A 26,247-nucleotide genomic window follows, 5' to 3' on the forward strand; every position below is an offset into this window, starting at 1 on the left:
TTACAGATGTCAGGGTATTCTGTAGTTGCTGTTATTTACTCAACTTTGGGTGTTTTTGGTGGTGGCTGGGGCCAAACAAAGCTAGGGGATGATATAAGACACCTGGCCAGCTCAGGTGCCATGGCAACAGACAGGCCTTCACCTGCCCTTTGCTGATACTGTTTCAATCCCTCCTATTCTGTTTGTTCTCAGCCCAGAGCAAAGCAGAAGTGGGAGGGGGTAGGGCAGAGGGCCAGCCAGCCTGCAGCCGTCTAAACAAGGTCTGGGGGCTGGCGGCACCAGGCTCCCTAGAGGAGATGTGGGGACAGGTGGCTTGCTGGGAGTTGGCTGACCTAATGGACAGGTCATTAGGGTTCCTTGCCCTGCACGCCATGGACCTCTCAGTATTCAAGGCAGGGGATGGGGACCAGCCTGCCATTGTCACATGCCTCTGCTAAGCCACAGGGGAGATCCAGGCTTTGGGCAGCCAGGTGGCCTAGGACTTCCTGGGGGTGGGGTAGGATGGGGTAAAGCCCTCCTCATAGGGATGCCACCAAGGGAGAAGTGTCCTTTCCCTAGTTGTCATCTGCCATGTTGGCCACACTTCCCTGTGCCCAGAACTGTGCCCGACACGCAGTAAGTGCCCTGAGCTTTGGCCGCTGGGGGAGGCTCATGGCCAGGTGGCTGTGTCCACAGGCTGCAAGTACAACCAGGTGAATAGCCACTTCCACTGCATCCGGGAAGGCTGCCAGTTCTCCTTCCTCCTCAAGCACCAGATGACCTCCCACGCCCGGAAGCACATGCGGAGGATGCTGGGAAAGAACTTTGATCGTGTGCCCCCCTCCCAGGTGAGAGCCCGGCCCAGGCAGGCCACCCACTCCCAACACAGGGTGGTGAGACGGCATCACCCGTGTTCCACTCTGGCTTCCAGGTGGTGGACCGTGCCGCCCGAAGTGACATTCTGCCCCCTGTGGGCAGCACGGCCCCCAGCCCAGCTTCCTCAGGGCCCCCCACTTTCTTTCAGGGCCCCCCGAGCCTGATGGACACGGAGACAGACGAGTACATGGATTACACCGGCTGCAGCCCGGGAGCTGTGTCCTCAGGGTCGTCCACCATGGACCGGAGCTGCTCTAGCACCCCTGTGGGCAACGAGAGCACCGCAGCAGGTGAGCTGCGGCCAGGGGCCAGGGGCCAGTGGGGGAGCTGCAGGCCAGGAAGGGGCAGCGGGGGCCTGGGACCTTCCAGCCTGCACCGGGCCCCTCCTCCCAAGGCCCAGTGCTGCGGAGTCCATCTTGGCACAAGAGGCTCACAGTCAAGTAGCCTCAAAGGAAGAAGGGCCAGTGTGCAGGAGACTAGCTGGTATGGGACGTAGGTCATGGCGCCCACCGCCTGCCAGCCTGCCCACCTCCCCAGCACGCGGCCCTCAGTTTCAGCTTCCAGGAGGGGACCCAGTCTTGTCCTCCCTGAGAGCCACAGAATAAAGCAGCGCAGCCCACAGCCAGAGGGGCTGCGAGTACCCAGGGAGCCAGGCAGGCGCCCCCCCCCCCCAGCCCTGGCACCTCTTCTGGCTCTTCCGCCGTCGTCCCCAGCATGGTCCATGGGCCCCAGAGCAGGGTCCCAGCCAGGCTGGGCTCTACTGCAGGCCCTCGCCGAGCCCCTGTGACCTGGCCCTGCACTGCCTCCCCCTCCCATTCTCTCCCCCCTCTCTTCTTTGTGGCACCTCTCTGCTGCTCATCTGTCCACATATTTTCATATCATACTTGCTTCTGCCATTGGGTTTCTCATTTTGGTTCTTTTTTGTTTGTTTCTTCTTTGTTTTGTTTTGTTTTTTGTTTTCTGCTTTTCTCCACCCTCTCCAGGCTACCCGGCTCCTCTTCCTCCTTCTCTTCCTCCTCCTGCTGCCGCTGGTGACGAGGCTGCCCGCGTGGCTCCGCAGCCCCCACCGACCCCATCCTTCTCACCGGCCGTGCTCCGGGCGCCCCTCCCCTCCCTCCCATGTCTCTTTTCTCCGCCCTGTCTCTCATACTCTCTGCTCAGTGCCACTCTCGGAGCCACCCGGGGCCTGGCCCACCCCATCAGCAGCCCGCCCAGCTTCCCGCCCGTCACTGCCACTCCAACTCCAGTAAAAAGTGACGTCCCCCTAGTTCAGGACGCTGCAGGTAACTCACGCCTTCTCACAGTGTCTGTCATCCCAGCTGAACCTCAAGGCTGTGGTGCAGGACCTGACCTTGTTCTGTGGCCTTCCGGGTCAAGGACAGGGCCACACTGCGCCCCTCACAGCCCAGGACCAGCCTGCTCTGTCCCCGAGTCTGCCCCTCTCAGCTCATGTTCAGCACTGAGCAGGCCAGAGTGTCGCCGCCAGGGTTCCCTGGGGTTCACCCCATCTCAGCAATTGGCCAGAGCCCCAAGACGGCTGTGCCTGCCCCACCCTCATACTCCTGCAGCCAGGCCGAGCCTACCCCTTCTGCTTGGAGTTCACCTGGGATCCGACCCCAGGGAGGGGCAGAAAGGTGCTCTTGGGAAGGTTGCCGGTTCCTGGGACCTGCCTGGGGTCTGAGGGGCCCGACAGCAGCCTGGAGCCAAGCAGTACCTGGCACTCAGGCCGCAAGTGCTAATGGCAGCGAGCAGGGGAGGGGGTTCCCCCTTGTGGAATTCAGCCTGTGGAAAGCTCTGTCGCTGGCATAATCAGACAGAGCCCTGTGACCTCAGACCTGAAGTAGCCACTCCTCACCCACCTAGATCTCCAGGCCCCAGACCCTCTCTTGTCCCCTGCTGGGTACCCCCATCCCATTGCAGTCCTTGGTTTCTTTTCACCTGCTAAGGGTGGGTAACTGGGTCTGTTCCTCAAATGGACAGTGCAGCTGGGTGGTTCTGGGAGGCCGGGCTGATCAGCCACGTGGGAAGAGCCTGGAGGATGCCCACCGCCCACTCTGGGTAGGGCTAGGCCTGGGGCTTCTCTTGTTTGTGGGGTATGGGGCAGGGAGTGCAAGGACCGCTGCCTCTTCCCCAGCTGCCTGTACAGCCCCAGGGGCTGGTCTCCCCTTACCCTGCAGCTGTTGGGGCCACTGTGCCTCCCAGGAAGGGGGTGATAGAAGCACCACCACACAGTGACCGTGCAGCCCTGAGTCCAGGGAAGCAGTCGAGGCCAGACGGGGGGGCACGGATGGACACCTGTCCACGACCTGAGCCCCGCAGCAGAGCTGCCTTCTCCTGGCTCATGGGGGCAGAAAACCCCAACAAGACCTTAAAGAACCTTCTGGTACTAAGAAGACGGTGTATCTCAGGGCAGGGAGTTACAGCCCCAAGCAGTCCCAGGGCGGCTGGCACCCCTCCTTGCAGGAGCAGGCTAGTCCCACATGCAGACAGGCGGTGGTGGGCACTGGTTAGCGGGTGGGGGAAGGAGCCGGCCTGTCCCTCATTAGAGGCGGGTGTGTGATGGCTCCTGGCCCCTGTCCAACTTGGGTAATTACACTCTGCCGACCTAGATTCCCCCTTCAGCGTCAATTAGCGCCAGGACACGTCCTCACTTCCCACCCAAACTGGCCAGGAAGCAGCCGCCACATCCCCCAGAGCTGCTCCCTCTGCCACCCAGGGCAGAGGCCCGTGCAGTCACCCTGCAGACATGGATGACGCAAGGGGAAACCTGGGGTTCCCAGGCTATTCTGGGGGAGGGCCCCAGAGCCAAGGGAAGATAAGGACTTGTCCCTAAATGCTGCCTCCCGGCCACCATACCAGATTTAGGGACAGTGCGTGGGCGGGATCCTGGGAGAGGGGCACTGACCTCCCCTGTCCCTCCCCAGGGAACACCATCTCCATGCCGACAGCCTCAGGGGCCAAAAAGCGCTTCTGGATCATTGAGGACATGTCGCCATTTGGGAAGCGGCGCAAGACGGCCTCCTCTCGCAAGATGCTGGACGAGGGCATGATGCTGGAGGGCTTCAGGCGCTTTGACCTCTACGAGGATTGTAAGGACGCGGCCTGCCAGTTCTCGCTCAAGGTCACCCACTACCACTGCACACGCGAGAACTGCGGCTATAAGTTCTGCGGGCGCACGCACATGTACAAGCACGCGCAGCATCACGACCGCGTGGACAACCTCGTGCTGGACGACTTCAAGCGCTTCAAGGCGTCGCTCAGCTGCCACTTCGCCGACTGCCCCTTCTCGGGCACCAGCACGCACTTCCACTGCCTTCGCTGCCGCTTCCGCTGCACAGACAGCACCAAGGTCACGGCGCACCGCAAGCACCACGGCAAGCAGGACGTGATCAGCGCGGCCGGCTTCTGCCAGTTCAGCTCGAGCGCCGACTGCGCCGTGCCCGACTGCAAGTACAAGCTCAAGTGCTCGCACTTCCACTGCACCTACCCGGGCTGCCGCCACACGGTCGTGGGCATGTCACAGATGGACTCGCACAAGCGCAAGCACGAGAAGCAGGAGCGCGGCGAGCCCAGCGCTGAGGGCCCCGCGCCCGGCCCGGCCGCCGGCCTGGACGGCTCGCTGTCTCTGGGCGCCGAGCCCGGGGGCTCCCTGCTCTTCCTGCAGACGGCCGCCGCCGGCCTGGGCCTGGGGCTGGGCGACGCGGGTGACACCGGCCCGCCCGACGGCCCCGGGCCCGGCGACGGCCCCGCCGCACCCGCACCGGGTCCCGCAGCCGGGGAGTCGTCGCAGGAGGACGAGGAGGAGGAGCTGGAGCTGAACGAGGAGGCGGACGACGACGAGGACGACGACGACGAGGACGACGACGACGAGGACGACGACGAGGACGACGACGACGACGAGGACCTGCGCACTGACTCGGAGGAGTCGCTGCCCGAGCCGGGGCCGGGGTCGCGGAGCCCGGAGCTGGCGGCCCTCGGCGCCCCCGCGCCCGCCGCGCCCTCGGCCGCGTCGCCCTAGCCGCGGGGCGGTGCGGTGGGCCGGCCGGCCGCCCTCGGGGGCTCGCCCCTTTGTTTTATTATTGTTATGATTAATTTTGTAAGACATGGTATTTATACGTCAAGCTTCCCTCTGTACAGAGCTAGATGTTCGTTGTGGTTGCGGCGTCGGGAGGCGCTCCGGGCTCGGGCCCCCCGCCACCCCGCCGGTGCTTCCGGACCCCGAGTCCGTCTCAGGGCAGAGGCGGGGCCCCCTCTGGTGCTCCGGGCCGCCCCCGCGCCCGCCCGCCCGCGCAGCTTCGCGGCTGGAAGGACAGGCTGCCGAGTGCCCCTTTCTAGCTGCAGTTCGGGATCTTCAGGGAAATAGAAGGTGCTCTTGTCCGGGGTGGGAGCGGGGAGCTGGGGTCCCCGAGGGCGAGGCGGGCGCAGCCCCCGGGCAGCTGCCGCAAGTGCCCCTCCCCGCGGCCGGACCCCGGGCCCCACGCCCACGCCGGTGGGATTCTTCATTGCTCAGGACGGGGACGGGCGCTGGGGGTCACTGTGACCCCCACCCCTAACCACCAGAGGCGGGCCGGCACCCTCCCATTCGCGCAGCTAAGGCCCTCCCTCCTTGCCCTGGGGGAGGGCGAGGCAGAGGCGTCAGCACGGGTGACACTACAGGGACCGCGGAGGAAACCTCATGGAATTAGCAGAGCCGGGAGCTCCGCGGTCACTCTGCCCCCACTGCAGGGCCTGGCCCTGGCTGGTATCTGCTCCCGAGGGCTGGGGCCCAGAAGGGGCGCCCCTGGGCCTGCTTGGTGACTGCCAGGCGCCAGACTTGCCCAGTGAAAGGAGGCTGTGTTCCTTCATAAACGAAGAGCAACCAGCGCTGGGCTGCTGGGCTCCGCGAGGGTCCCAGCCACCCACGTGGTGGGAACAGGAAGGATGCGACTGTTTGGGGCTTTAATATTCAAAATGGGAAAAAATGCGAGAAAGTTGTACAGTATTTTTCCTGTCAAGGTTATTCTACACAGAACAAAAAGAAAAAAAAAAGCGGGCCGGCCGTCAGAGCGCAGACCCGCCTCCGGACCAGCCCTGAGGTTGGAGACCCGGGTGCAATTGCTCACGTGGGGTTCTGTTTAGCGTTTATTTTAGAGGCCTTACCAGTCTGAGGCCACTGTTTTTACACTAGCACTGATGGGAGCTGTGTGATTCCAACTTTTAACTTGAATTTTGTAGAGACAAGAGAAAAGGACTATTATTGTTGATACAAGTTTGTAGTTAATTTAACATTTGAGTTTTTCTCATTGGTTATGCGTGTGGCTTTATAGGGCTTTTTTCCCCCCAGTTTGTTTTATTATTTTGTTGGGGATGCTTCTTTGCTGGTGCAACCCACCCAGATTTGGTTCCCTTTTCAAAACATCCCCCGTTCCTGGAGATGATGAGGTCACCAAGCCCAGAGCACAGGCACACGCCAGGCCAGTGACTCTGAGGGTGACAGGGACCCAGGGCAGGCAGCCAGCCCGCCCAAGGCCCCTCCTGTTCACCTTCTCTCCACTTCCAGCCACCAGTGGGTCTCAGGTTGGCCCCTGAGACTCCACAGGGATAGAGCAAGGCCTAGCCTGGGGGGAGGGTCTGTCACCTAGAGCCACCTTCCCACAGGTCTCCAAGGGGAGCCCTACCCAACTGGGGAGGCAGTGGTTTCCTTTTTATTTTTCTTTCTTTCTTTTTTTTTTTCTCTTTTTCTTTTTCTTTTTGTCCTCTTGGCTGCCCACAGCCAGAAAGCCAGGACCACCTGAACTGGAGAGGGAGCAGGGAGGGAGGAGTGGTCAGATGGAGTGTACCTGATTCAACAGGAAACATATCATTTTCTAAAACAGCCCCCACCAGAGCCTCCTGAACTCTTGTGGGCACCACGTGCTGCTGCTGAGCGTTCGCCCAGACTTTGTGCCCAACCACAGAACCGGTGAGTCTGTGCAAGGAGTTTTGTAAAGGAAAAAAACAAAAACAAACATTTTTCAATGTAGCAAAATCAAACAAACAAAAAAAAAAAAGAAAGAAAAAAGAAGACGCCGACAGTGCGAAGTCTAGCCTTTTGTAACCTTCATATTGCACACTAGGACTATAAGCCATTGCTAGCTCATTTTGAATTTTAATGTGTAATTTTTGTTTTCTTTCTGTGGGGAAAACAATGCTTGATCCACCAATGCTCTTTTTAATGTTTTATAACTATGTATGTGTATATATATAAATATAAAATAATATGTATGCACATATGTGTGTATATATCTATATGTATATACATATATAGATATATAGAGATATATAGAGAGGTTTTGAGACGACAAATGCAGAACGTGAGAACCGAACTGAACAGCGTGTGTGCTCTGATTACTTGAATCTGGTCTCCTCGGCACCTGGTTATTAAGAACTGAATATTTTTCCACTTGAATTTAGTGCTATTAGAAATTTAATATATGTGTTTTATTTATTTGATTTTTTTTTTTTTTTGCATGACTGATGCAAGGTTTGACATTTTCACTCAATAAAAACTGGAAAAAAAAATCTATCAAGTTATCTTTTACTTTTAAAATCAGCCCCAAGCCGCTGCTGGTGACCCGGCTGTATAGGGCGGCACAACTATGGCCAGGCTGCATGTGCCAGGGCAGTGGGGAGAGGAGGGAATTGGTGACCCTTCGACCCTGGCAGGGAAGGGAGAAGACCTGTTTTGCCCCTGGGATCCGTCCAAGTTCCCCCAGGTGGCTGGGGACATGGTGGGGGACTTGGGGCTGCCCCGCCAAAGGCTGGCCTCTTCCCCCAGCCCTGCCTGAAGTCCCCACGTGGGAATCAGGAGCCACCTGCGGGCAGAGGCTACTGGCATGGAAGCCTCCGATCTCTGGCCCAGGCTCCATGGCTCCCCAGGCCCCCCGACCATGGCCAGCCCCCTCCTCTAGCAGCCAGGGCTACTGGGCAGGCGCGCTTGGCAGGGTCAGCCCTCTGCCTCCTCCCTCGGCTCCTTCCTCCTTCCTGCAGAGACCTGCCCGGGCTGGGAACGGCGTGTACCCGGATCCAATCCGGATGCTGGCCCGGCTCCTGCCTGGAGCACGCGGGGGCAGAGCCAGAGGGGGCTGATTCTTGGATCTGTAGCCACCAGCCCCAGGCTTGAGCTGCTGGCCCTGGTGGCACCCCCAAAAGCGTGGGTGGTGGCAGCACTCCGGCCAACCCTCGCCCCGAGTACAGGCCTCACGCCTCATTGACCCTGATACTTCTCAATGGTGAGCTGCGTCCCATTAAATCTATCGTCACCTGCGCCATCTTGCCAGCCTTGCCCTGAGCTGACCTCCTTCCAGGTGGCTAGATGTCCCTGGGCCTCGAGGAGGGGACGTGTGGGGCCCACCGAGTTCCTCCACTTTGAGGAGCATCCATCCCACTGGAGATCGCGCCCCTGCAGTGAGCACAGCCCTCTCTTGAGCAGGTGAAGTCCCGCAGTGCCCAGGCAGTGCTGCCGCTCCCCCTCTGGCTGAGCACCTCTCCCTGCTCAACGTCACTTTTACCACGAAAGCTCGTTCTAACCCAGCCCAGCACAGAGGGCCCTTCCCTTTCTTCTTTCCTCCTGGAACACAGCCCACAGGCTATTTACATAAATATGTTTGTAACAGACGCAAAAATATATACTTTCTTCTGTCTTATTAAAATGTTCAAGTTGGAACTCGCCTATTGTTTGTGGATATCTCGATTCTGTTAAATAAAACAGTGACTAATTTATGGGATAAAACACAAGTTCAACAAATTAAAGCCATTATTGGAGTCTCACAGGCCCTGGTGGGCCAAGCAGCCCTCCCGTGGGGCCTGAGAGGAGGCAGGGAGCCAAGCCCGGACCTCAGCCAGGTGGGTGTTGGTGTGACCACAGGGCTCCCTCTGGGCGCTGCAGTGGGGGGCAGCAGAGCAGGGCCCACAGAGGCTTTTTGGGGGCAGCTCCCAGGGGCTCCAGCTGCCTCTCAGACTCCCTGGAGCCCAGGGGTGGAAGATGGACACTCAGAGCGGACCCCCCCAAACCGCCCCCTCAACTGCCCCAAGGTCCTCTGGGCCCAGGTGGATCTCAGCAGACCCACACGTGGTAGACGGGCAGGGAGGGCCAGCTTCCAAGTAAGACTCAGCACAAGGCAAGGCGCGGGGTTCAGGGTGAAGGATCACGAGGGCAGGCCCTGTGCCTGGCCCAGAGCAGGGTCACGGGCCCTGAGGCACCCCTCAGAGAAGCCTCGGGGGGACAAGAGCCTGTGACACAGGAGGCTGTACGAGGCCAGCCCACTGTCCTGGGTCCCACGCACTGCCCCAGAGAAGTGCCCACCACACCCACTGAGACCGTGTCCCCCACCCCTAGGAAGCAGGGGCCTGCAGAGGCAGCAGCGCCCCACCCCAGGGGTGCGGAGTGGGCACAGGCCCCACAACACTCCCTGTGGCTTGTTGGACTCAGTAGGAAAAGCAGTAAAACATGTTTTCATTCCGGGATTTCATTAGCTGCGGTGGTGTGCTGCTCCTACACCCAAACGGAGGCAAATTCAAGACTTTTGCAACCTCTTAGAGAGCCAGAACCAGCTGTGCAGGCTCAAGCTGAGCTCAGCGGCCTGCCCACCTCCCACAGACCTGGCCAGGCCTGGGTGCTACCAGCAGCTGAGTCATCCATGGGAGCCAGGCCTCTGCATTCCCAAGCAGCCTTGCCCCAGCCCACCAGGACCCGCGGCCAGAGGACAGCCACTCCCTCCCCCAGCTGCGTGGCCAGCAGGCCCAGCCAACCGGGCTAAGGCAGCTTGTCCATCCTTCTTCATGAGGTGGCCCTGCCCCATAGGTAGCCTTGACCCACGGTCAGGGCACAGGGGCTGGTGAATGAAGTGCTGCTGCCCCACGGCCCGGGTCAGGCCTCCAGAGAGCAGGGCAGGTAGCAGGACCCTTCAGATGGGCCGGAGTCCTGGGGCCTGTGCCACCCTGGCTGAGAGGAGCAGCCCCACCCTCTGGGATGGGCCAGACGGGAAGCAGCTCCCAGGAGGCAGATGGAGCTGCTTCTCCTCCTGTGTTGCCCCCCACCTCACCCCACTTGGGGGAGACCCCTGGCCTTGGGAGGCTTTTTCCCACCAAAGAACCCCCAGGCCCTCGGCTCTGCCCAGAGCCTCCCTGAGGCCTGGCGGCCACACTGGGATCTCTGAGGCATCCTGGCACTGCTGGGCCCTGAGAACTATTCTCTCCCAGGGCTGGGGATGCAGAGGGCTTGCACCTGAGTTTCCAAGGTGGATTTAAAATGTGGTCCTGTCACTACAAAGAAGAGCCGCTCAGGACTTGCCAGGGAGCAGGGCAAGGCTTCAGGTGTTCTCCACATGAAATGATACGATTTCTAATAGAAGAGCATGAACTTTAAGTGCTGGATGAAAGCAAACTATCAAGGTTTGTTCCTGACTCAGGTGAGCAGTACCCAACAGTGCTGGAGGAGATTCTAACTGGTTCTGTTACGGAGAGAGCCTGAGAGCCCAGGGCCCACACTTGAACCCTGGGTGCCAACGGATGCCAGCTCGTGTGTGAAGGGGGCGGTCACATCAGCACCACACCCGGGAGGTGTCGGCCCAGTTGCTCCCCCTGGCAGGGGCTGACGATCCTGGGGTGGGAAACACCTGTGCAGGGGAAGGAGCAGGGGCCAGAGACGTGCAAGGGCAGGAAGGTGTCAGCCACCACTCAGGTCTTCCCCCAGGTGAGCACTTCACCTGAAGCTGAAGTCACCCCCACTTGTAGGGTCCCACTGGCGCCTCTGCGCCTCTGTCTGGAGCCTCCCACCCTCTGCTCTGGGTGCCTTGGCAGAAACAATTTTAAACAAACAGACCAAGAAACACTAAGGATTAAGTAAACTCCTGAGGATCAGGTTGTCAGGCCCGTCAAAAAACGTCTCCTTCCTCCTCCTCGGGCTCTGGGGCAGGGCTGGGGGAGGGGCAGGAGGGGTGGGGCTGGGGGCGGAGCAGGGCGGGTCGGGGGCACGGGCAGGGCTGGGGGAGGGGCACGAAGGGGCGGGGCGGGGCCCAGGCAGGGCCATCGCCAAACAGGGAGGTTCTGGTGCCAGCCGACCAGGAGAGGGGACTCTAGAGAACCCTCCGGTCCCACCTGCTGTGAGTCTCCAAGGACACAGGCTTCACTTTCAGTGAGACAAGAAAGTCACACAATGTGAAGAGGAGTTTCCCATTTTTATTTAAAAAGAGAGACAGAGACGGCTAAGGAGCCTGTGAGCGCACCAGTACCTGTGAAAGCACATGGGGCGTGGAAGGGGGTTTTGACTGCGTCCTTCCACACCGAGTGGCTTTTAAATATCTGACGCGGACTTCCACAGCAGGGCAAAATGAACATTTATAAAGTCAGCACCCCCTTCCTGCACCGAGTGCTCCGCTGCTTCCCACCCGGGGGGCCAGGGCGCCTTCGCTGAGGGAGGCCACCCTGCCTGACCGCCTGCCCCGGGCGCTGCGGCGGCATCGCAAGCCCAGGGGAGCGCGGGGCTGCAGGGGGGCCGCGGCCATCCCAGCTCCCGGCACTGGGCAAGTGCTTTCCTGAAAGACACTTGACAGAAATACATTGTAACTGAGTATAATAATCTTCTCCCTTCCAGAAAGGGCCTGACAGGCGCTGTCTGCTGCTCACTTCTGCCCCATTCCAAATATTTTTACCTTATTTGGATGAAATGCATTATTTTTCTAATGAAAGGCTTTTTTTTTCAAAGGGCTGTTTTCCCTCCGTCCAGCAGCTGCCTTTATTAGGCAGCACTCGCGCCGTTTTGGGGAGGGGTTTCTTCTCCCTGAAATCACGCCAGACTCTCTGTCCTCAAAAGCCGACACTGGGTGCTCCAAAGGCCTCGGGCCCAGGTTTCTCCGCATGACCCCAGGGCAGTGAGGCCCCAGGGCGGCCTCTGGCCAGTGCAGGTGCCCCCCCACCAGCCCACAGCTCTGGCTGCGTCTCCCCCCCCAGGCTACCTGCTCTCTGGTCACCCTGTCTGGTCACACTGCAGGACAGACCTCGGGAAAATCAGAGATGACGAGTGGTCACCAAGCTAAAGGGGGAGACATCCGTGACTGCCGATTCAGAACAGGGGTTTCCACTCACCAAAGTCTGAGCGAGGGAAACCCTGCTGCAGCCTGAGGCCCGTCTGTGGAGGCTGAGGGTGCTTCAGATCGAGCCCCCGCCCTCTGCCCGTCCTTCCCAGCTCTGCCCGCCTGGCTCCTGGACACTGGTGGCTCTCGTCCAGGCGAGGCTGGTAGCCCCGGAGACAAAGAAACCTGGCTTCCTTAGGGACGGCAAGGAAGCCGACTGTGTGGGCTCTCCTTCTCCCTAGGAAGCGGGTGGCAGGAACACACACACACAACGCAGGGATGTCACACGAGGTTGTGAGCATCAGACACAACCTGAGAAGCCAGGCTGGGGGTGCTGGACACTCAGGAGGGCCAGGGAGGGTCAAGTCGCCATAGTGCACCCACACGATCAGGAATAGGTTTGCTGCGGGGGGAGGAGATTGGGTCCAGAGCCCCCAACGGGGCTAGGCAGGAGGTGAAATGTTTTCTGAGACGAAACAGCCCCAATGCCAAGTCACTCACCCCTGGCCCTTGGCCTCAGTCAGCAGGGCTGGCGGCCAGGTGGGAGGCTGGGTGGTTCTGTGGTGGTGGCAGCGGTGGGGAGGCCGGTGGGGGGTACAGACCCACTGCAGACCTCCACCTCCACCTCCCGGCAGCCGGCACGGTCCCTGCACTGTCTCCAAAGCCTTTGTGTCTACACAGGCACCCAGACGTGAGCGTGCCCTCCGTGCCCACACCCGGCCACAGCACTGCAGGCTGCAGCGTGCAGAGCAGCGTCGGCTGTTTTCCTGGGTTTAGCTAAATGCTGTGTGAAGGTTAAAGGGAGACAGGGAGGGCGAGAGGGAGAGGAGACGGGGGAGGAAGAGAGAGCGAGACACACTCTCCTGGGAGCACTCATCCATTTAAGGAAGAGCTCATCACACTCCACATCAGGTCTATATACAGTAACATGAGGTCCCTTCCCTCCTGGATCAGCATGTCGCCCTTCGCAGACACTCGGGACCCAGGATGAAACCCTCCAGCCTCGGGGTGAGGGGCTGAGTCACCTGCGCAGGGCGCCCCCCGGCCCACCAACCAGCCCTCCCAGGGCTCACCTGGCGAAGCCTTAGCCGAGACCCGCCCCCCAGGCTCTGGGCGCCGTGAGCAGAGGAGGCACAGGCAGGAGTTAAATAGAGGCGACTCGTCTTTATTACAATTATATACAGTCGTAGCTTGTGTTCTGACACCTCTCCCTGGTAGCACAGACGAGCATGTGTTTCCGGGTGGGAAGGACAGAGAGGAGGGCCCTGCACCTGGCTCCTGCGTGGGTGTCAGAACCACGTCCACCACGGGGGCCAGGAGCCGAGCCAGGCGTGGCCAGCGAGCGAGCAGTCAGAAGCGCGATGGGATTTCATTTGGGAGGACGGCAGGGCACAGTGGGGCTGGGACAGGCGCGCAGGTGGCATCAGTCAGCAGGGCCTGGCTGTGGGCCCCCAGAGGCCCCTGCCTCGGGAGAGAAAGGAGCTGCAGGGACACCATGGCCCCTTCGCCCCTGGCAAGAAGCGAGGGAAGGAGCCTGTGGCGGGGGGTAAGGGCAGCAGACACCACATCCACGCAGCTCCCCTCCCCTGAGGGTCAGGAGTCAGGTAACAAGCTACCTCTTGTCATGCACGGTGTTAGGTCAGCTAAGACTCAGCAGACACTCCCTGGACAAGACATCTGCCCGGGAGACACGGCTGAGGGGGCTTCCGCCAGAGAACTCGCAAGCCCTCAGCTGCCACGAGAACAAGGTCAAAGGCCGCCTGTCGTCGGGCTGAGCTGCAAGGCGGGCCAGGGCCAGGCGGATGGTGAGGAGGCCGGGTGGACAGAAGGGTAACCCCACGCGCAGGGGCCAGCTGTGCCCGGGCCCCAGAGCCCCTACCTGGCTAAGGTGCCTCCCAGAGCCAGAGGAGCCAGGGCCCGGCCGGTCACGCAGGGGACGCGCCAAGGGCCTAGTCCCGCTCGTTCTCGTTGCTGGCGCCCTCGGGCCGCCGCAGCTTCTCCACCTGCTCGTTGATCTGCCCGTCCCCACCCCGGCGGTCCTCCCTCTGTACCCCCAGACAGTCCTCCTCGTCCACGCGGCTCACGTCCTCGTCCTCCTCGTCCTCCTCGTCCTCCCTCTTCTCCTCCTCGCCCTGCACCTCCATCCTCACCTGGCCCTTCACGTCCACCACCCCCTCGCCCTCCTCCTGGGGGCCCAGCAGGTGGTACGTGGCTGTGGAGCCCTCGGGGCTGTGGCCGTCCTTCACAGGCGAGGACGACGCAGACTCGTTGCTGACAGGTGAGATGTCACTGCTGCTGTGATGGTTCACGGCCACAGGGCTGGAAGGTGATGGTGACTTGACCGGGATCTGCCAGGAGGGGACCTTTGGGGCCGACGGGGACGGCGGGAACTGTCTCCTGGCAGAGGGAGAAGAGGGCAGGGCTGTGACAACATCCTGGGCAGAGTCCCACCCTGCCCTGATCCCACGCCCTCAGAGACTATGCCACCGAGCACGGGCCAGGACGAAGCTCTGCCGCCCACGCTCAGCCCCCTCCCAGCCCTCCTCTCAGGAATGAGGCCTCCTGGCCAGCTGGGGGTTGGAGGAGCTGACCCAGAAGCCAGAGGGGTCCTTGACTGCCCCACTCGGGGTGCCTCTGGGGCGCTCCCTGCTGTGGGGCCCGCTCCCTCCTGGTCCTTACACCGTCCCCACATCCAGCCCCAGGAGAGCAAGGTGAGGGTGGGGAGCCAGAACGGGCACTGGACTGAGCCAGAGGACTGGGACCCTAGAAAACCTGGGCCTTGCCTCTACTTGTCCACGGCACTGCAGAAAGGGGCAGGGGGCTGGCCACCAGCAGCGGGTCAATGATAGCGAAACCAGAAGGTCAGACTGGTACACTTTCTTAGAAACCCTGAACGCAGACTTGACAGGAAGAGCCAGTTCTCCACTCCCTCTTCCCCACCCTGGGCCCTGGGCCAGCAGCTGCCCAGACCAAAGCCAAGTCCAGGAGGGACCTTGGAGGTCAGGTCTTCTTGGCAGTGGCCTGGAAATCAAGCTCTAGGACAGGCAGGCCACCTCTGCCTGAGCCAAGAGGACAAGGCCCTGCCCCTCCTGGCTGCTCCCCATCCCCCCAGCACTGGGCCTGGGACAGTGCTTCCAGCCTGGGCCCCCTGTGTGGGGTGCACACAGCCAAGGCCTCCGTGCCCCCAAGTATGATGGACACTAAGGAGAAACTCAATTTGCAGTTTTCTTGGCTCCAATGTTACACAGCACCTGCTCTGTCCCCCTGGCTTCAAAGGCTCTTATCTCCTAAGTTCGGAAACATGGAGGACTTCTAACGAGAACACTCTGGTTGCCACCGAGCTGTCACATCTCTGTCAAGGCCACGTTTTCTTCAGAGAGGACCTGGAAGTAGGTGGTCTGGAGCGGGGTCCTTTGGTCGGGGCCCCCGTCTTTCACCCTGAGGGAAGGGCCACCTTGTGCCTTCAGACCACCTCATGCAGCCCCCGCTAAACCCCGGGGCCACAGAGCCTGAGCAAGGGCGACCTGGGACACCCTGCCTGTCGGGTGACCAACCGTCCTGGTGTCCAGGGACTACATGGTTCCCGGGACCGAGGACTTTCCCAGAACTGGGCGCGCCGATGACAATACCTCCACTGTGGGGCTCACGGAAAGTGCTGTCCCTGCAGAGGGACCGAGAGGGACACCAAAGGAGCCAGGGGTGGGGGAGGCAGGCACTGTTCCTGCTCCTGCCTTGAATCATTGGGCCCTTCAAACTAAGGACCCCCTGGCCCTCTGGGGGCACCTTCTCTGGGAACAAGCTGTCACTGAAAGGTCCAGCTGGGGCTCAGGATGGAGGAGGAGGTGGCCCTGTCTGGGGGCGATGAGGACGTTCTCCTCTGCTCAAGGCCCTGCGTTCCGGCTCCAGCTGTTTCCAGCTCCTTAACCAGGTCTTGACAGGGCTGAGGAACTGTCTGTGTCTCAAAACTCTTGTGGGCGCTATCGACTGGCACCCCTGGAGAGGGGAGGGAGGGAGGGGGCCTACTGGGGAGGGAAAGTAGAAGCTCAAAAGACCCCCAAGGGTGATGCCTGGATCCCAGATAGGGGCCCCTCCCACAACAGCAGATGGGCCCAAGAGCGCCCACCCACGTGCCTCTAGTCTCCTACCGATTTAAAAGAAGCCCTTTCAAGGAGTTAATTTCCGACTTGAGCTCATTGAGGTTCTGGGACTCCAGGATCCAGTTGGTGGACGAGGTGGCCTGAAAGTCAAAGCACAGGGGACACGGACCAGAGTGGCACCTCCCTCCTGCCCTGCGGAGCTCGGGTGGCTGGGATGGCAGGAGGGGCTGTGGCTTCAGGAGGACACAGCCGGGGAGCATTCTGCGTCTTGTGCACCAGCTGGTGACCCCTTGGGAAGGTCCTGCTGCTGCCTGTTCAGGGGTCTGCCTGCCTGAGCCTCTCTGTTTAAATGAAGACACCCTTCTACAACTCGGGCTATCTGCCAACATTGAGGAATCGTGACATATATTTAGGTGTAATAATGCTATTCTGGTTCCATAAAATAAAACAACACAGCAACAAAGGAGCCTTATCCTTGAGAGATACACACCGAAGGGCTTGCATGTGAGATGAGATGCTGTGCGGGCAGAGGTGAGGCAGGATGGGGGCCCGAGGCGCTGCATGGCGGGGGCAGGGGTGCCTGTGGGTTACTGTGCAGCCCCTCCATTTGTGTTTGAAATGTCCCATTAAAACAAAACTAGTAAAACAAACTCCATCTCTACACCAACTAAGTATGCCCTCCACTTAAGCGCCTCTCCCTGAGAGACAGTCGCAAAACACACAGCAGAGAACTCTGGGGCTGAGCAGGGCAGCTGCCTCGTCCTGCAGGTACCACAGATTATACCCAGGAGCCACCTCGGAAGGTCAGGGAGACGGCAGCATCTGACCACCTGCTGCCTGTTGCTCTTGGGTCTCCGTGTCTGTGTCTTGAGCAGGCCCAGCAGATGGGCGTGGCAGAGGGTACACCTCCCACACCGCTCTGCTCTGTAAGGTCGGGCCCCCGACGGCACCCAGCTGTCTGAAAAGCCCCGACCTGCAGACTACGCCGCCATCCACAGCTGTCCTTTTGGGGATGACTCTGAAGGCTCAGAAGGCAGAAGGAAGCCATCCTGGGACTCAGCTATCCTTCTCCAAGGAGCGAGAGGAGGAAGCAGCCACAGTAACCTCTGACAAATGCCACTTCCACGCACACCTCCCCCCTTTGAATGCTTTCCATAGAAACTTCAGAGAACTATACCTTTCTCTGGGCCAGACGAACAGGAAAGCCAAAACGGTGGTCCCCCACATGGCCAAACTGCCTATGAAGTGTTTATGGGCCAACTCCAGCTGTGATGGCCTCCAGTGTGTGAACCTGTGTCATCCATGCTGGAGGCCACCTGGAGGTGGCTTCCAGTGCACAGGTTCCTGGGGCAAGGACCCTGCTTCCCTTACACAGCTCCCAAGGCCCGCCGCAGAAAAGCCGAGCAGTAAGTTCAGGAGAATACGAAGGAGCTGGGGCTGGCAGAGGGCAGGGCTCCGGACAGCGGTCTCTGACGTGGGGCAGGGGTGGCTTCAGGTCCCGCCCCAGCCCACCTATGCAGGGAGAAGCCCTTCAGAGAGGCTGCAGGTCTGGGGCAGGAGAGGCTGGCGGCTTCAGCATGAGCGCACGCAAGCGCCCGCCACCCTCACTCACACTCCCTCGGGGTCCCCACTCCAGACCACCAGACAGCTCACATCCAGAAGCCACTGTTCTGGCTTCTCTGAAACCTTGAAAGCTATAGCAGCCCATTAACAAGGGGGCAATTTCCACTCACCGGCCTACAGAGGACTCAAATTTCTAAACGCATATGGTGCCAGATGCCAGGATTTAGAAATAAAATCTGACATCTGGGGCTTTTTAGCCAGTCTCTTTAAAAAACAGTTGTAGAAAACTCCCAGCATTGAGTTTTATGTAGGTTTCTTAATTACTTAACGCTCTTCTTTTCAATTTTTTACGGTGCTACAGTTGGAGTTTAGAAGCCAGATATAAAAACTTACATTACAGCTGAGAAAACACAGCTCCGAGTCTTTGGTTTATGGGGTAACCAGTCTTCACACATGTGGGGTTTAGATACCAAACCAGTGACCCTATTTCAGTACAGGAGACAGTGAATGAAAGAGGGTTGGGGTCGGGGTGGGGCGGGGGTGGGGGGGACGGACCATCAGGAAAACACGCACAAGAAACTCAGGCAGCTCTCAACCACCAAACACAATCCTGGCCCCCTTCCCCCTTAAAACGCAACATGTGGTCTTAATCTTGATGGTTAAGCCTGGAAACAGTTTTCCAATTTCCGGAATGGCTTCTGGTCACTGGCAGGCCATGGCTCCAAAAGATAACAGAGGAGCGTGGGGCGGCGCAGTAACCAGCCTTCTGGGTTCTTTACGGGCCACGGCCTCCGGGCAACCAGGCCATCTGAGGAAGTGCAGGCAGCACCTCTGTGGGGGCGGTATCTGAGGAGGGGATTCTCAGGGACCCTCTTCACAGGAGGCACCCCAGATTCCATCAGCAATGGAAGGATTCCCATGTTGCTGGGTTTGTGCAAATGCAAAAGATCCGAGTGCTGTGCACTGGGGTGGGGCGAGCCTGGGTGAACCACTCAGCCCGGATCTCTCACAGAATCAGTGGTGGAAGCAGCGGAAAACAACAGGGAGAAGGGGATGGAGCAGGGGAGGACATCTGCGTCTGTCTGAGACAGTGCCTCAGGAATGACCTTGTCACACACCCACAGAACCCAGGTCAGAGGCCTGCAATCCTGGGAGCTGACTGAAGCCAGGCACAATGGCTTCAGCATGTAAGGACAATGAAGGAGGTACCATTATAGCTCCACTTTACAAATGAGGAAACTAAGACTCAGAGAGGTTAAGTAATTTGCCTGTGGTCACACAGCCAGCATGTGGCAGAGGAGGGTTTTACCCCAGGCAGTCTGATCCCATGGTCTGTTACTACTAAGACCGCTTCAGATTGGGAAGTGAGGCATGGAAACTGCCCCATTGATCAAACAGGCGCTAAAGTCCGTTAGGGGTTACCTGACGCTGAGACCTGGGTTAGGGACCCTGCACTTTACAGCAGAGTCTGCCTTGACACTCCCTCCACCTCCACCCCCAGTTCCCTTGGCAACTGTGACCTGTGACCTAACTTGCAGGTGAAGACCATTCCGTGTCTACACCAACTGCCTCCAGAGCTGGGGCGTGTGCTGCCCCAGGAGGGCCACAGGCAAAGAGCTTTGCCTCCCTCCTGTTGGGGGGTGACAGGGAGACAGAAAGGACGGCGTCCGTCACTGGATGCCGCCTTTCTCTACAAGTGTGGGCCCATCGCATGACCGGCGTGAGAAAGGTCAGACCCAGCGGAATGCAGTGAACTGGGCACAAAGGACAAGCGTGCAGAGCCGTGCGGGGCAGACCGGGAGGGGCTGGAGGGTCAAAGACAAGTACCTTGGCTGTGGCCAGTTCGTGGGCGAGTTCCTGGACCTTCTGCTGCTGCTGGGTCAGCAGCTCCTGGACAGAGGCTAAAGTCACCTGCAGCTGAGTCACTGAGAGAAAAGGGCAGTGGCATCTGTTAACCGGTACCCCCAGATTCTTCCCTCTGTTCACACACCCTAAGCTGCAGCGTCTAATTTGTCTGCACACGTCCCCCACCCCCGCAACCCGTATAATTTATCTGCACTCTGGGTAATCCACCTGCACTGTATCTAACCTCTAGCATTTCTACTTTATCTTTCTATTGTGTAGTTGTCCGTGGTCAACAGTATATCCATCCAAAACCTCTCCCCTCTAATTATATCTGCTGATGATTTGCTGGGCTCTTCCAACTTCTGTAACGTCTGTATCCCTCATCTCACAGCCTCGCTGTGTCCTTGTGGGACTCACGGGAAGTCTCCACTCATATCAGAGACACATGTCGGGTCTCTACGCTGTCCGGGAGTGGTTAAAACTGCAAACCCAGGGCCCTGTGGCTCCTCCCTGTCCTCCTCACCCAACCCGGAGGCTGCGGAGCTTCCCGGTGTCATGTGACCTCTCCAGGACTTGGGGCCACCACTACCTGAGGATTTCTGAGGGCCCAGCGGCCTGGGACAGAGGCTACCTCATTTGCCTGAGTTTTTAGATTCACAGCCACTATCTAGTAAACAAGTTTATAAAGGAGAAAAGCCACCTCTGGTGCGACAGGTCCCAGCTAATCTGGGCCATCATTGGGGCACCGGGTAATGAACGCGAGCCTTGTGGAGTCGATGACAGAGAGGGTGGCTGGGGTCCCGGGAGCCGCAGTAATTACAGCCTCTCTTGACCCCATGTTGGATTCTTACAGGGAAGGGGGAAAATCGCTGAAAACCCCCCTGAAAACCTCATAGAAGCAGAAATTAAAAATGAACTTTACAGCCCTTAGAAAGGCTGTCATTTTATTCCCCTTATTAATATTCTGAGGTTGGGAGCCTTTCCGTAAAAACATAATTAATTGAGGCCGCGCCGACAGTAAACAAGCAATTTCAAATTAAACCGAAATGACGGCGGCTTCATTTGCAAATGTGAACAGATTCTCAGAGCAGATAAATGAAGTCACCACATAAAGTGGAGACGGAGGGGAGCAGGGAGGGGGCAGAGAAGGGGCTGCTTGGAGAGGGCTTTGAGGGGTGACTTGATGGAGTCATTAATCTTCACCTGTCTGTGCCACGCTGCCACTCAGCTCCGAGAGACTCGCCTCCATCCTCTCCAGTTGCTTCCTGTCCTCTCGGCCGCCCATGATGAGGGGGAGCAGGTATTTCTACAAGAAGCAGGGTGGGCGGGGGCAATGGGTGCAGATTGGGGTTATTCTCCAACAGTTTCTCATCCTGCAGACCAAGTTTCTGTCTGTCACCCCCAGGTTTTGGAAACTCGCTGGGCAAACACCGTAAACGAACAAGATATTTGAAAGTTATGAGGCTGCGATAAAACCAAGTAAAAATTCTGTCTGAATAGGGAGAAGGACCAGGAACAGGATCGAGTGGACTCAATCTGACTGATTCTTATGGAAAACTTTTTGGTTCATTTATTTCGTTTTCTTAATGGCATAGTAGCTATGATTTCTGTAACAAGAATATTTTAAATTGTACTTGAAAAGTTTTAAGATAACAATGTGACAGGTTACCCAAGATACCATTGGTGGCCTCGAGGGACGAGAGCTTTTTACTGGACACTTTTGTGAACCTGTAACATTTTGAATCACGTGAGTGAAGTATCCATTAAGGAACAAATGAGTAAAATTAAATAAACAAAGATTATTTGAGAAACTAGATGGGAACCCACAGCTGATTTCTGGGACCTTTGGTTCTTTTATTAGGGGATAGTATATGGCTATTCCGAGGCCATCGGAAGAGGTCACCTCAGTCTTTTTCTAAAGTAGCCTTGAATCTTCAGAACAAGCTTCCTTCAGCTGAGAGTCAGATGCAGTCAAATTCCCCCAGAACCGAGACTCAGGGGCAGCAGGGAGAGGAAGGGGCAGAATCTGAAGAAACTGACCATGGGGAAAACAGGCAACCAAGCAGGGGGGACCCCAAATGTGGGGAACCCACTAGGGGAGGATGGGGTCTCGGAACATTCAGGAAGAAGGCAGGTGGGGGGGTCACTGGGTGGTGGCAGGTGGGCAGCAGGGTGGCCGTGGGCAGAGTTAAGCTCTGAAGTCCAAACGCTCAGGGTTTGGCGCCCTCCCTGTTCAGAGCGTGAGACCAGGCAACTCGAACGGGTGGCACTGCAGCGCAGTGCGGCTGGCAGGTGTGGAGACTGGCCAGCGTGACAGAGGAGAACTTGGCCTCTCACTCCACTTGGGCCCCACAGAGGAAAACAGACAGCAACTTCTCCATTAAGGTTTCTGTACTGGAGAAGGAAAAGGAGGTCTCTCACAAGGGGTTTGCGGGAGAACTCATTTCTAGAGCAGCTCCTGAGTGGAGGTCATTATTTAGCACACGTACAGAAGCGTCTTCTATTTTGCAAAGTGCTTTTCAACCACCGTTTGAGTTATTACCTACAACTGGGCTGAAACTCATCAAAGGTAGCCCTGACACTCCAGGTTGAAAATTTCCTAAGGATGAAAATCAAGAAATTCTTATATGTGTGAGGAACTAAAAAGTCCATTTCTGAGATCAAAAATGCCAAGGGAAGGAACACATATACACACTAACCCCAGCCGAAATCTTTAAGTATTTATAAAACAAGATGACGGCTCACCTGCCCTCCCTTTGTCATTTATTATTAATAATTTATTATGAAACTATTAGATGTTTCAGAGATTCTCTTCTCACCACTGACTGATCTTTCAATGTCTCTTTTCTTTTTTAACAGAGCGGAAAGACCAGAGTTTGGTGGAAACAACTGAGGATGTGTCTGCTTTGCTGTCCACACCAAGGGGAGCCCTGCTTTCCGTTCCCATCAGATCACAGGCTGTCTGAGGGCGGCCATGTGACTGTCTGTACTGCTCAGGGTAGCAGAGACATGAATTTAACCATTTTCTTCTTCTTGGCAACTGTATATAGTTGGAGATCGGAAAGAGGCTTTCCGCACACGCGGTCAGGAGGGGCACTGGGCCAGAGGTGAGGTTCCAGGATGCAGAACAGTTTGCTACTGGACTCCTGACATGGAACTTTCCAAACCCAAGCATAGGCGTTACACTGAAAAATGTATATTCTGCTACAACTCTGTCGTTAGGTTTGTACCAAGTCAAAAATTATGAACCCCCGAGTGCAATGTTTAAACATGTTTCACGTGCTAGAAGTTACAACAGTGAGTCTGGGTATTTATTCCCGATTCTTTAAAAAGAAATCTCCAAACGAGGGATAGCTGCAGGCGGCCTCACGAGGAGCAGCCCAGCGGAAGTCCTCCGGCCACTGTTTCACCTTTTGCCTCTGGGCACCCACCCGGGCTCTGCATCTTCTAGAAAAGACTCATTTGCTTCAAATCAAAGTTAGTTTCTGGTATCAAGGAAGTAAGTGTTCACGCGTGCCTGCCGTTCTGTTGGAACCAATGACCTCTGGGATCCTGAGAGGTCCGGGGAAAATCCTAGGTTTACATGGACGGCAACACAACACAGAAGAAACAAAAACTAGATCCCATAAATAAGATTATGCTGGGAGTCCCGGAACTGGTTTTTAACACGAAGGAGAACAGTGGCATGCAGAGTGCCTCCTCCGTGCCACGCACACGGCACTTCCCAAGAAGCACCGCTGAGTTTCTCAACAGCCTCGTGAGGTAGGTTCTATCGTCCCCATTTTGCAGAGGAGACCACTGGGCCTGTGGTCACACACCTACTAAGTGACAGAGCCGGGATACAGCAGAGGCAGCTGGGCCCCACTGTCCACACTCTAACCCCATGTTGTTCAGTCTCGCAAGACTCAGGCTGCTTCGTATGTGCCAGGCTCTGTCCTAAGGACTCGACACGGCTCAGCCCGCAGAGCAGGGACTTTGAGGAGAGATGCCAACCAGTGGGTGAGGCGGGGACTGAGCCTGCCAAGTGCACCCATCTGGGTGGGGGCAGGACCTGGATTTGAACCCTCCAGGAGTGTGTTCCTCTGTACACTGCATCACTCCTGCCACCGCGCCCCAGGGCTGAGAGCCTCTACAGAGGGGAGAACAGGGCTGGAAGCCGAGCGGGGGCTGTGGGGAAGGGCGCACTTACCTTGTAGAGCTGGTGAAAGCCGAATGCGATTCCTGCCATGATGATGGCCAATGCACTGTAATCTCTCCATCGGGAACCCACAGAGCCTACGGTTGGGAGAAGAGACGCGTCAGGAGAAGAGGCACACGCGTCCTTCCTGGGAGCAGGCAGAGCACATGCGCTCCGTGTCCTCATCTCACAAGACTGGCATGTGCGACACCCAACTGCAGGAGACAGCGTGTGTGGCCGTCAGAAGCACCGGCCAGGCTGCAGCCCCCTCCTCGTCCGGCTCTCGCAATGACCTGCCTCAGTGTGTGCCTGCAGTGCGGAGGGGTCTGCAGGGAGCTGAGTCTCCACGTGGAGAGTCAGCTGGCAGAGGCGAGCTGAAGACCTAGGGCATGGTGCCCACTCTCAAGGAACGAGGGGTCCAGTGAGGCTGACACAAACACACTCAGGTGTGTATAAATGCACGTCCACACGACCTACTACAGACAGGGACCTGCTATGAGCCACTTCAGAGGTGGGGGGAGGTTAGGGGGGTGGGGAAACACTGCATCATCTGTTTGTCCAACCCTTTATGAAGCACTGACTGTGTGCCTGACAGGAAGGGGGGACGGTGGTGAGGGGCCCCCCGCCCTGTCCTGCTCTGCTCTCCCGTTGAGCTGGTGGAGAGGAGACAATCTACAGATGACTGAACGTGGCCACTCCACAGTGATCAAGGCCCAACGGGGTGATGGGAGAGGGGGGACGGCAGGGCAGGGTGCTTGCTGAGACCTGCGGGGTCCCCAGGACAGAGCTCCAGGCCGGGGACGAACAGGTGAAAGGCAGGTGAGTACAGCTGACCTGTGCTCAAAGGAGAGCAGGCGGCCAGAGCGGATGGGGGAGCCCCTGGGCCTGACCAAGCCAGCGGGCTACTGCTGGCCAAGAGAGCCACAGGAACAGAGAGGGGCCAAGTCAGCCTGGGGGGCAGTGGAGAGTGGGCTGGGCGGGAAAGAGGTGGGAAAGGCAGGGCCAGGTGGGCAGGGTGTCCAAGGAACCCCAACGTCGTTTCACACAAGCAGTGGGGTCACCGAAGGACTGAGGGCAGAGTGAGTGGTGAGCTCTCTCCTGGGGGAACAGCGGGAGCCTCGAGGTCAGGCTATGGGGGAGGAACACGGGGAAGACGCTACTGCAAGGGGCCACGTAGGGGAGAGGGAGTGGGACCCCAGGACGGGAATGTCAGGGCAGGATGTGCTGCTGGGTGGGGGAGCCCCGGGCATGCGCTGCCAATCTTCATGGCCCAGCGCCCCCACACACAAGCTCCCCCCAACTCTGGGAGGAAATGCTGCTTCCACAGGAGCAGAGGAGAGTTTTCTAATCGCTCCCGTGCACTGTCTGCAGCGCTTCCATGGCTGGAATCTTATCTGATGTCGCAGCGACTCTGTGAGGCGCCTGGGAAAGCACGGTCTCCATTTCGAATGTCCACCTAGAGCTGCCATGTCCAGCCCACCCGGGTGGCGCTCTGCCTCCTCTCAAGGGATCTGCTATTGGGGGGCATGGGCCACTGTTTCCAGAACCGCCGGCTCTGTGGGGCACCGACCAGTCTGTGGGATCAGACCACAGTGCCCATAGAAAGTGAACCAGAAGGCACCCACCCGAGGCACGCTGCTGTGATGAGCAACTGGGATCTGGAAGGGAATTTGGGAGAGAAAAGGTGAAGAAGGAAGAACAGCAGCATCCACGGAACCCGACAGGAGCACCTCTCAGCCAAGCGAAGCTGAGGAAGGAATTTTAGGACCAACACCTGTGTGCTTCAGCCTTCACCTCTCCCCTGGCCTGCAAGCTCCCGAGGTACTTGTCCTGTCCTGGTGTTGCATGACCGAAGGAGAGCGGGGAGGGATGGTACTCAAAGCTCAGTGGTAGGATGTAGGCGCACAGGGAGGAGGGGCTGCTGGCATGCAGCCCAACTTGGGGGAGCCCAAGGGGGCAAAGGAGATGCTTGCTCCTCCCCGAGCTGCTGAATGGAGCTCTCAGGGGGCAGAGGAAGAGTGTCGCCGTGGCCACCCCACCCCGCCCCTCCCCACACCCTGCCCGCGGATTGCATGTGAGTTTCCCATTGTCACCCAGCCCCGTCTGAGTCTCCTGCACAACTGTAACCAACAGGTGGCCTCTCCCACAGCTCTCAACTCCCGTTTTTTTGCTGTTACAGTTTTCAAATCACGTAGCTTATGACAGTCTAGGGCAAACAGGCTCCCTCCTCCACCAATAGCCACTCTTCAGAGTTTCTTGTTTATCCTGCTGGAGAATTTTTACGCACATATAAGGCAACACAGATATGTATTATTTTCCTTCTCCTTTCTCCCTATTTCTCATTCTTCTTTTTCTGTGGCTGCTTAAGATTCCATTGAACCAATTCCCTATTGATGGACGTTTCGATGATTCCAGTGTGTTACTATTTCACACAGTGCTGCCAGCCGTCAGTGGTCATGTCGTCTCACATGGACTCGGACGCACAAGTACATCTGTCATTGTGCATTCCTGGGAGGCTGGGTCAGAGGTGTATGCATTTGCAATTTGGACAGAAACTGCTCCCCAGGGTTGAACCAGTTCACCCCCACCAGCCAGGTACACTCACAGCCACTCCACCACA

General features: G+C 58.1%; 2 protein-coding genes across 8 annotated transcripts in view; one reads left to right on the forward strand and one right to left on the reverse strand.

The window, feature by feature from the left end:
* Positions 1–7,405, forward strand: part of CASZ1 (castor zinc finger 1) — a 150,150-nt gene extending 142,745 nt beyond the window's left edge. For 2 of the 3 annotated variants that reach the window (XM_074334061.1, XM_074334060.1), the window contains 4 exons: positions 676–827; positions 1,004–1,145; positions 1,839–2,138; positions 3,780–7,405. In XM_074334061.1, coding sequence (XP_074190162.1) covers positions 676–827; positions 1,004–1,145; positions 1,839–2,138; positions 3,780–4,873 — 1,688 coding nt within the window. In that variant the 3' untranslated portion in view covers positions 4,874–7,405. The remainder of the gene's footprint in view (positions 1–675; positions 828–1,003; positions 1,146–1,838; positions 2,139–3,779) is intronic. The other variant, XM_074334062.1, reaches the window with a different exon arrangement.
* Positions 7,406–13,089: 5,684 nt separating this feature from the next.
* PEX14 (peroxisomal biogenesis factor 14) overlaps positions 13,090–26,247 on the reverse strand; it is a 125,957-nt gene continuing 112,799 nt past the window's right edge. For all 5 annotated transcript variants that reach the window (XM_019746767.2, XM_074334063.1, XM_019746768.2 and 2 more), the window contains 5 exons: positions 23,640–23,725; positions 20,654–20,756; positions 19,433–19,530; positions 16,091–16,182; positions 13,090–14,342 (listed from right to left, as the gene is read on the reverse strand). In XM_019746767.2, coding sequence (XP_019602326.1) covers positions 13,895–14,342; positions 16,091–16,182; positions 19,433–19,530; positions 20,654–20,756; positions 23,640–23,725 — 827 coding nt within the window. In that variant the 3' untranslated portion in view covers positions 13,090–13,894. The remainder of the gene's footprint in view (positions 14,343–16,090; positions 16,183–19,432; positions 19,531–20,653; positions 20,757–23,639; positions 23,726–26,247) is intronic.

Source organism: Rhinolophus sinicus, linkage group LG06 (assembly GCF_036562045.2).
Source record: "Rhinolophus sinicus isolate RSC01 linkage group LG06, ASM3656204v1, whole genome shotgun sequence".
Lineage (NCBI taxonomy): Eukaryota > Metazoa > Chordata > Mammalia > Chiroptera > Rhinolophidae > Rhinolophus > Rhinolophus sinicus.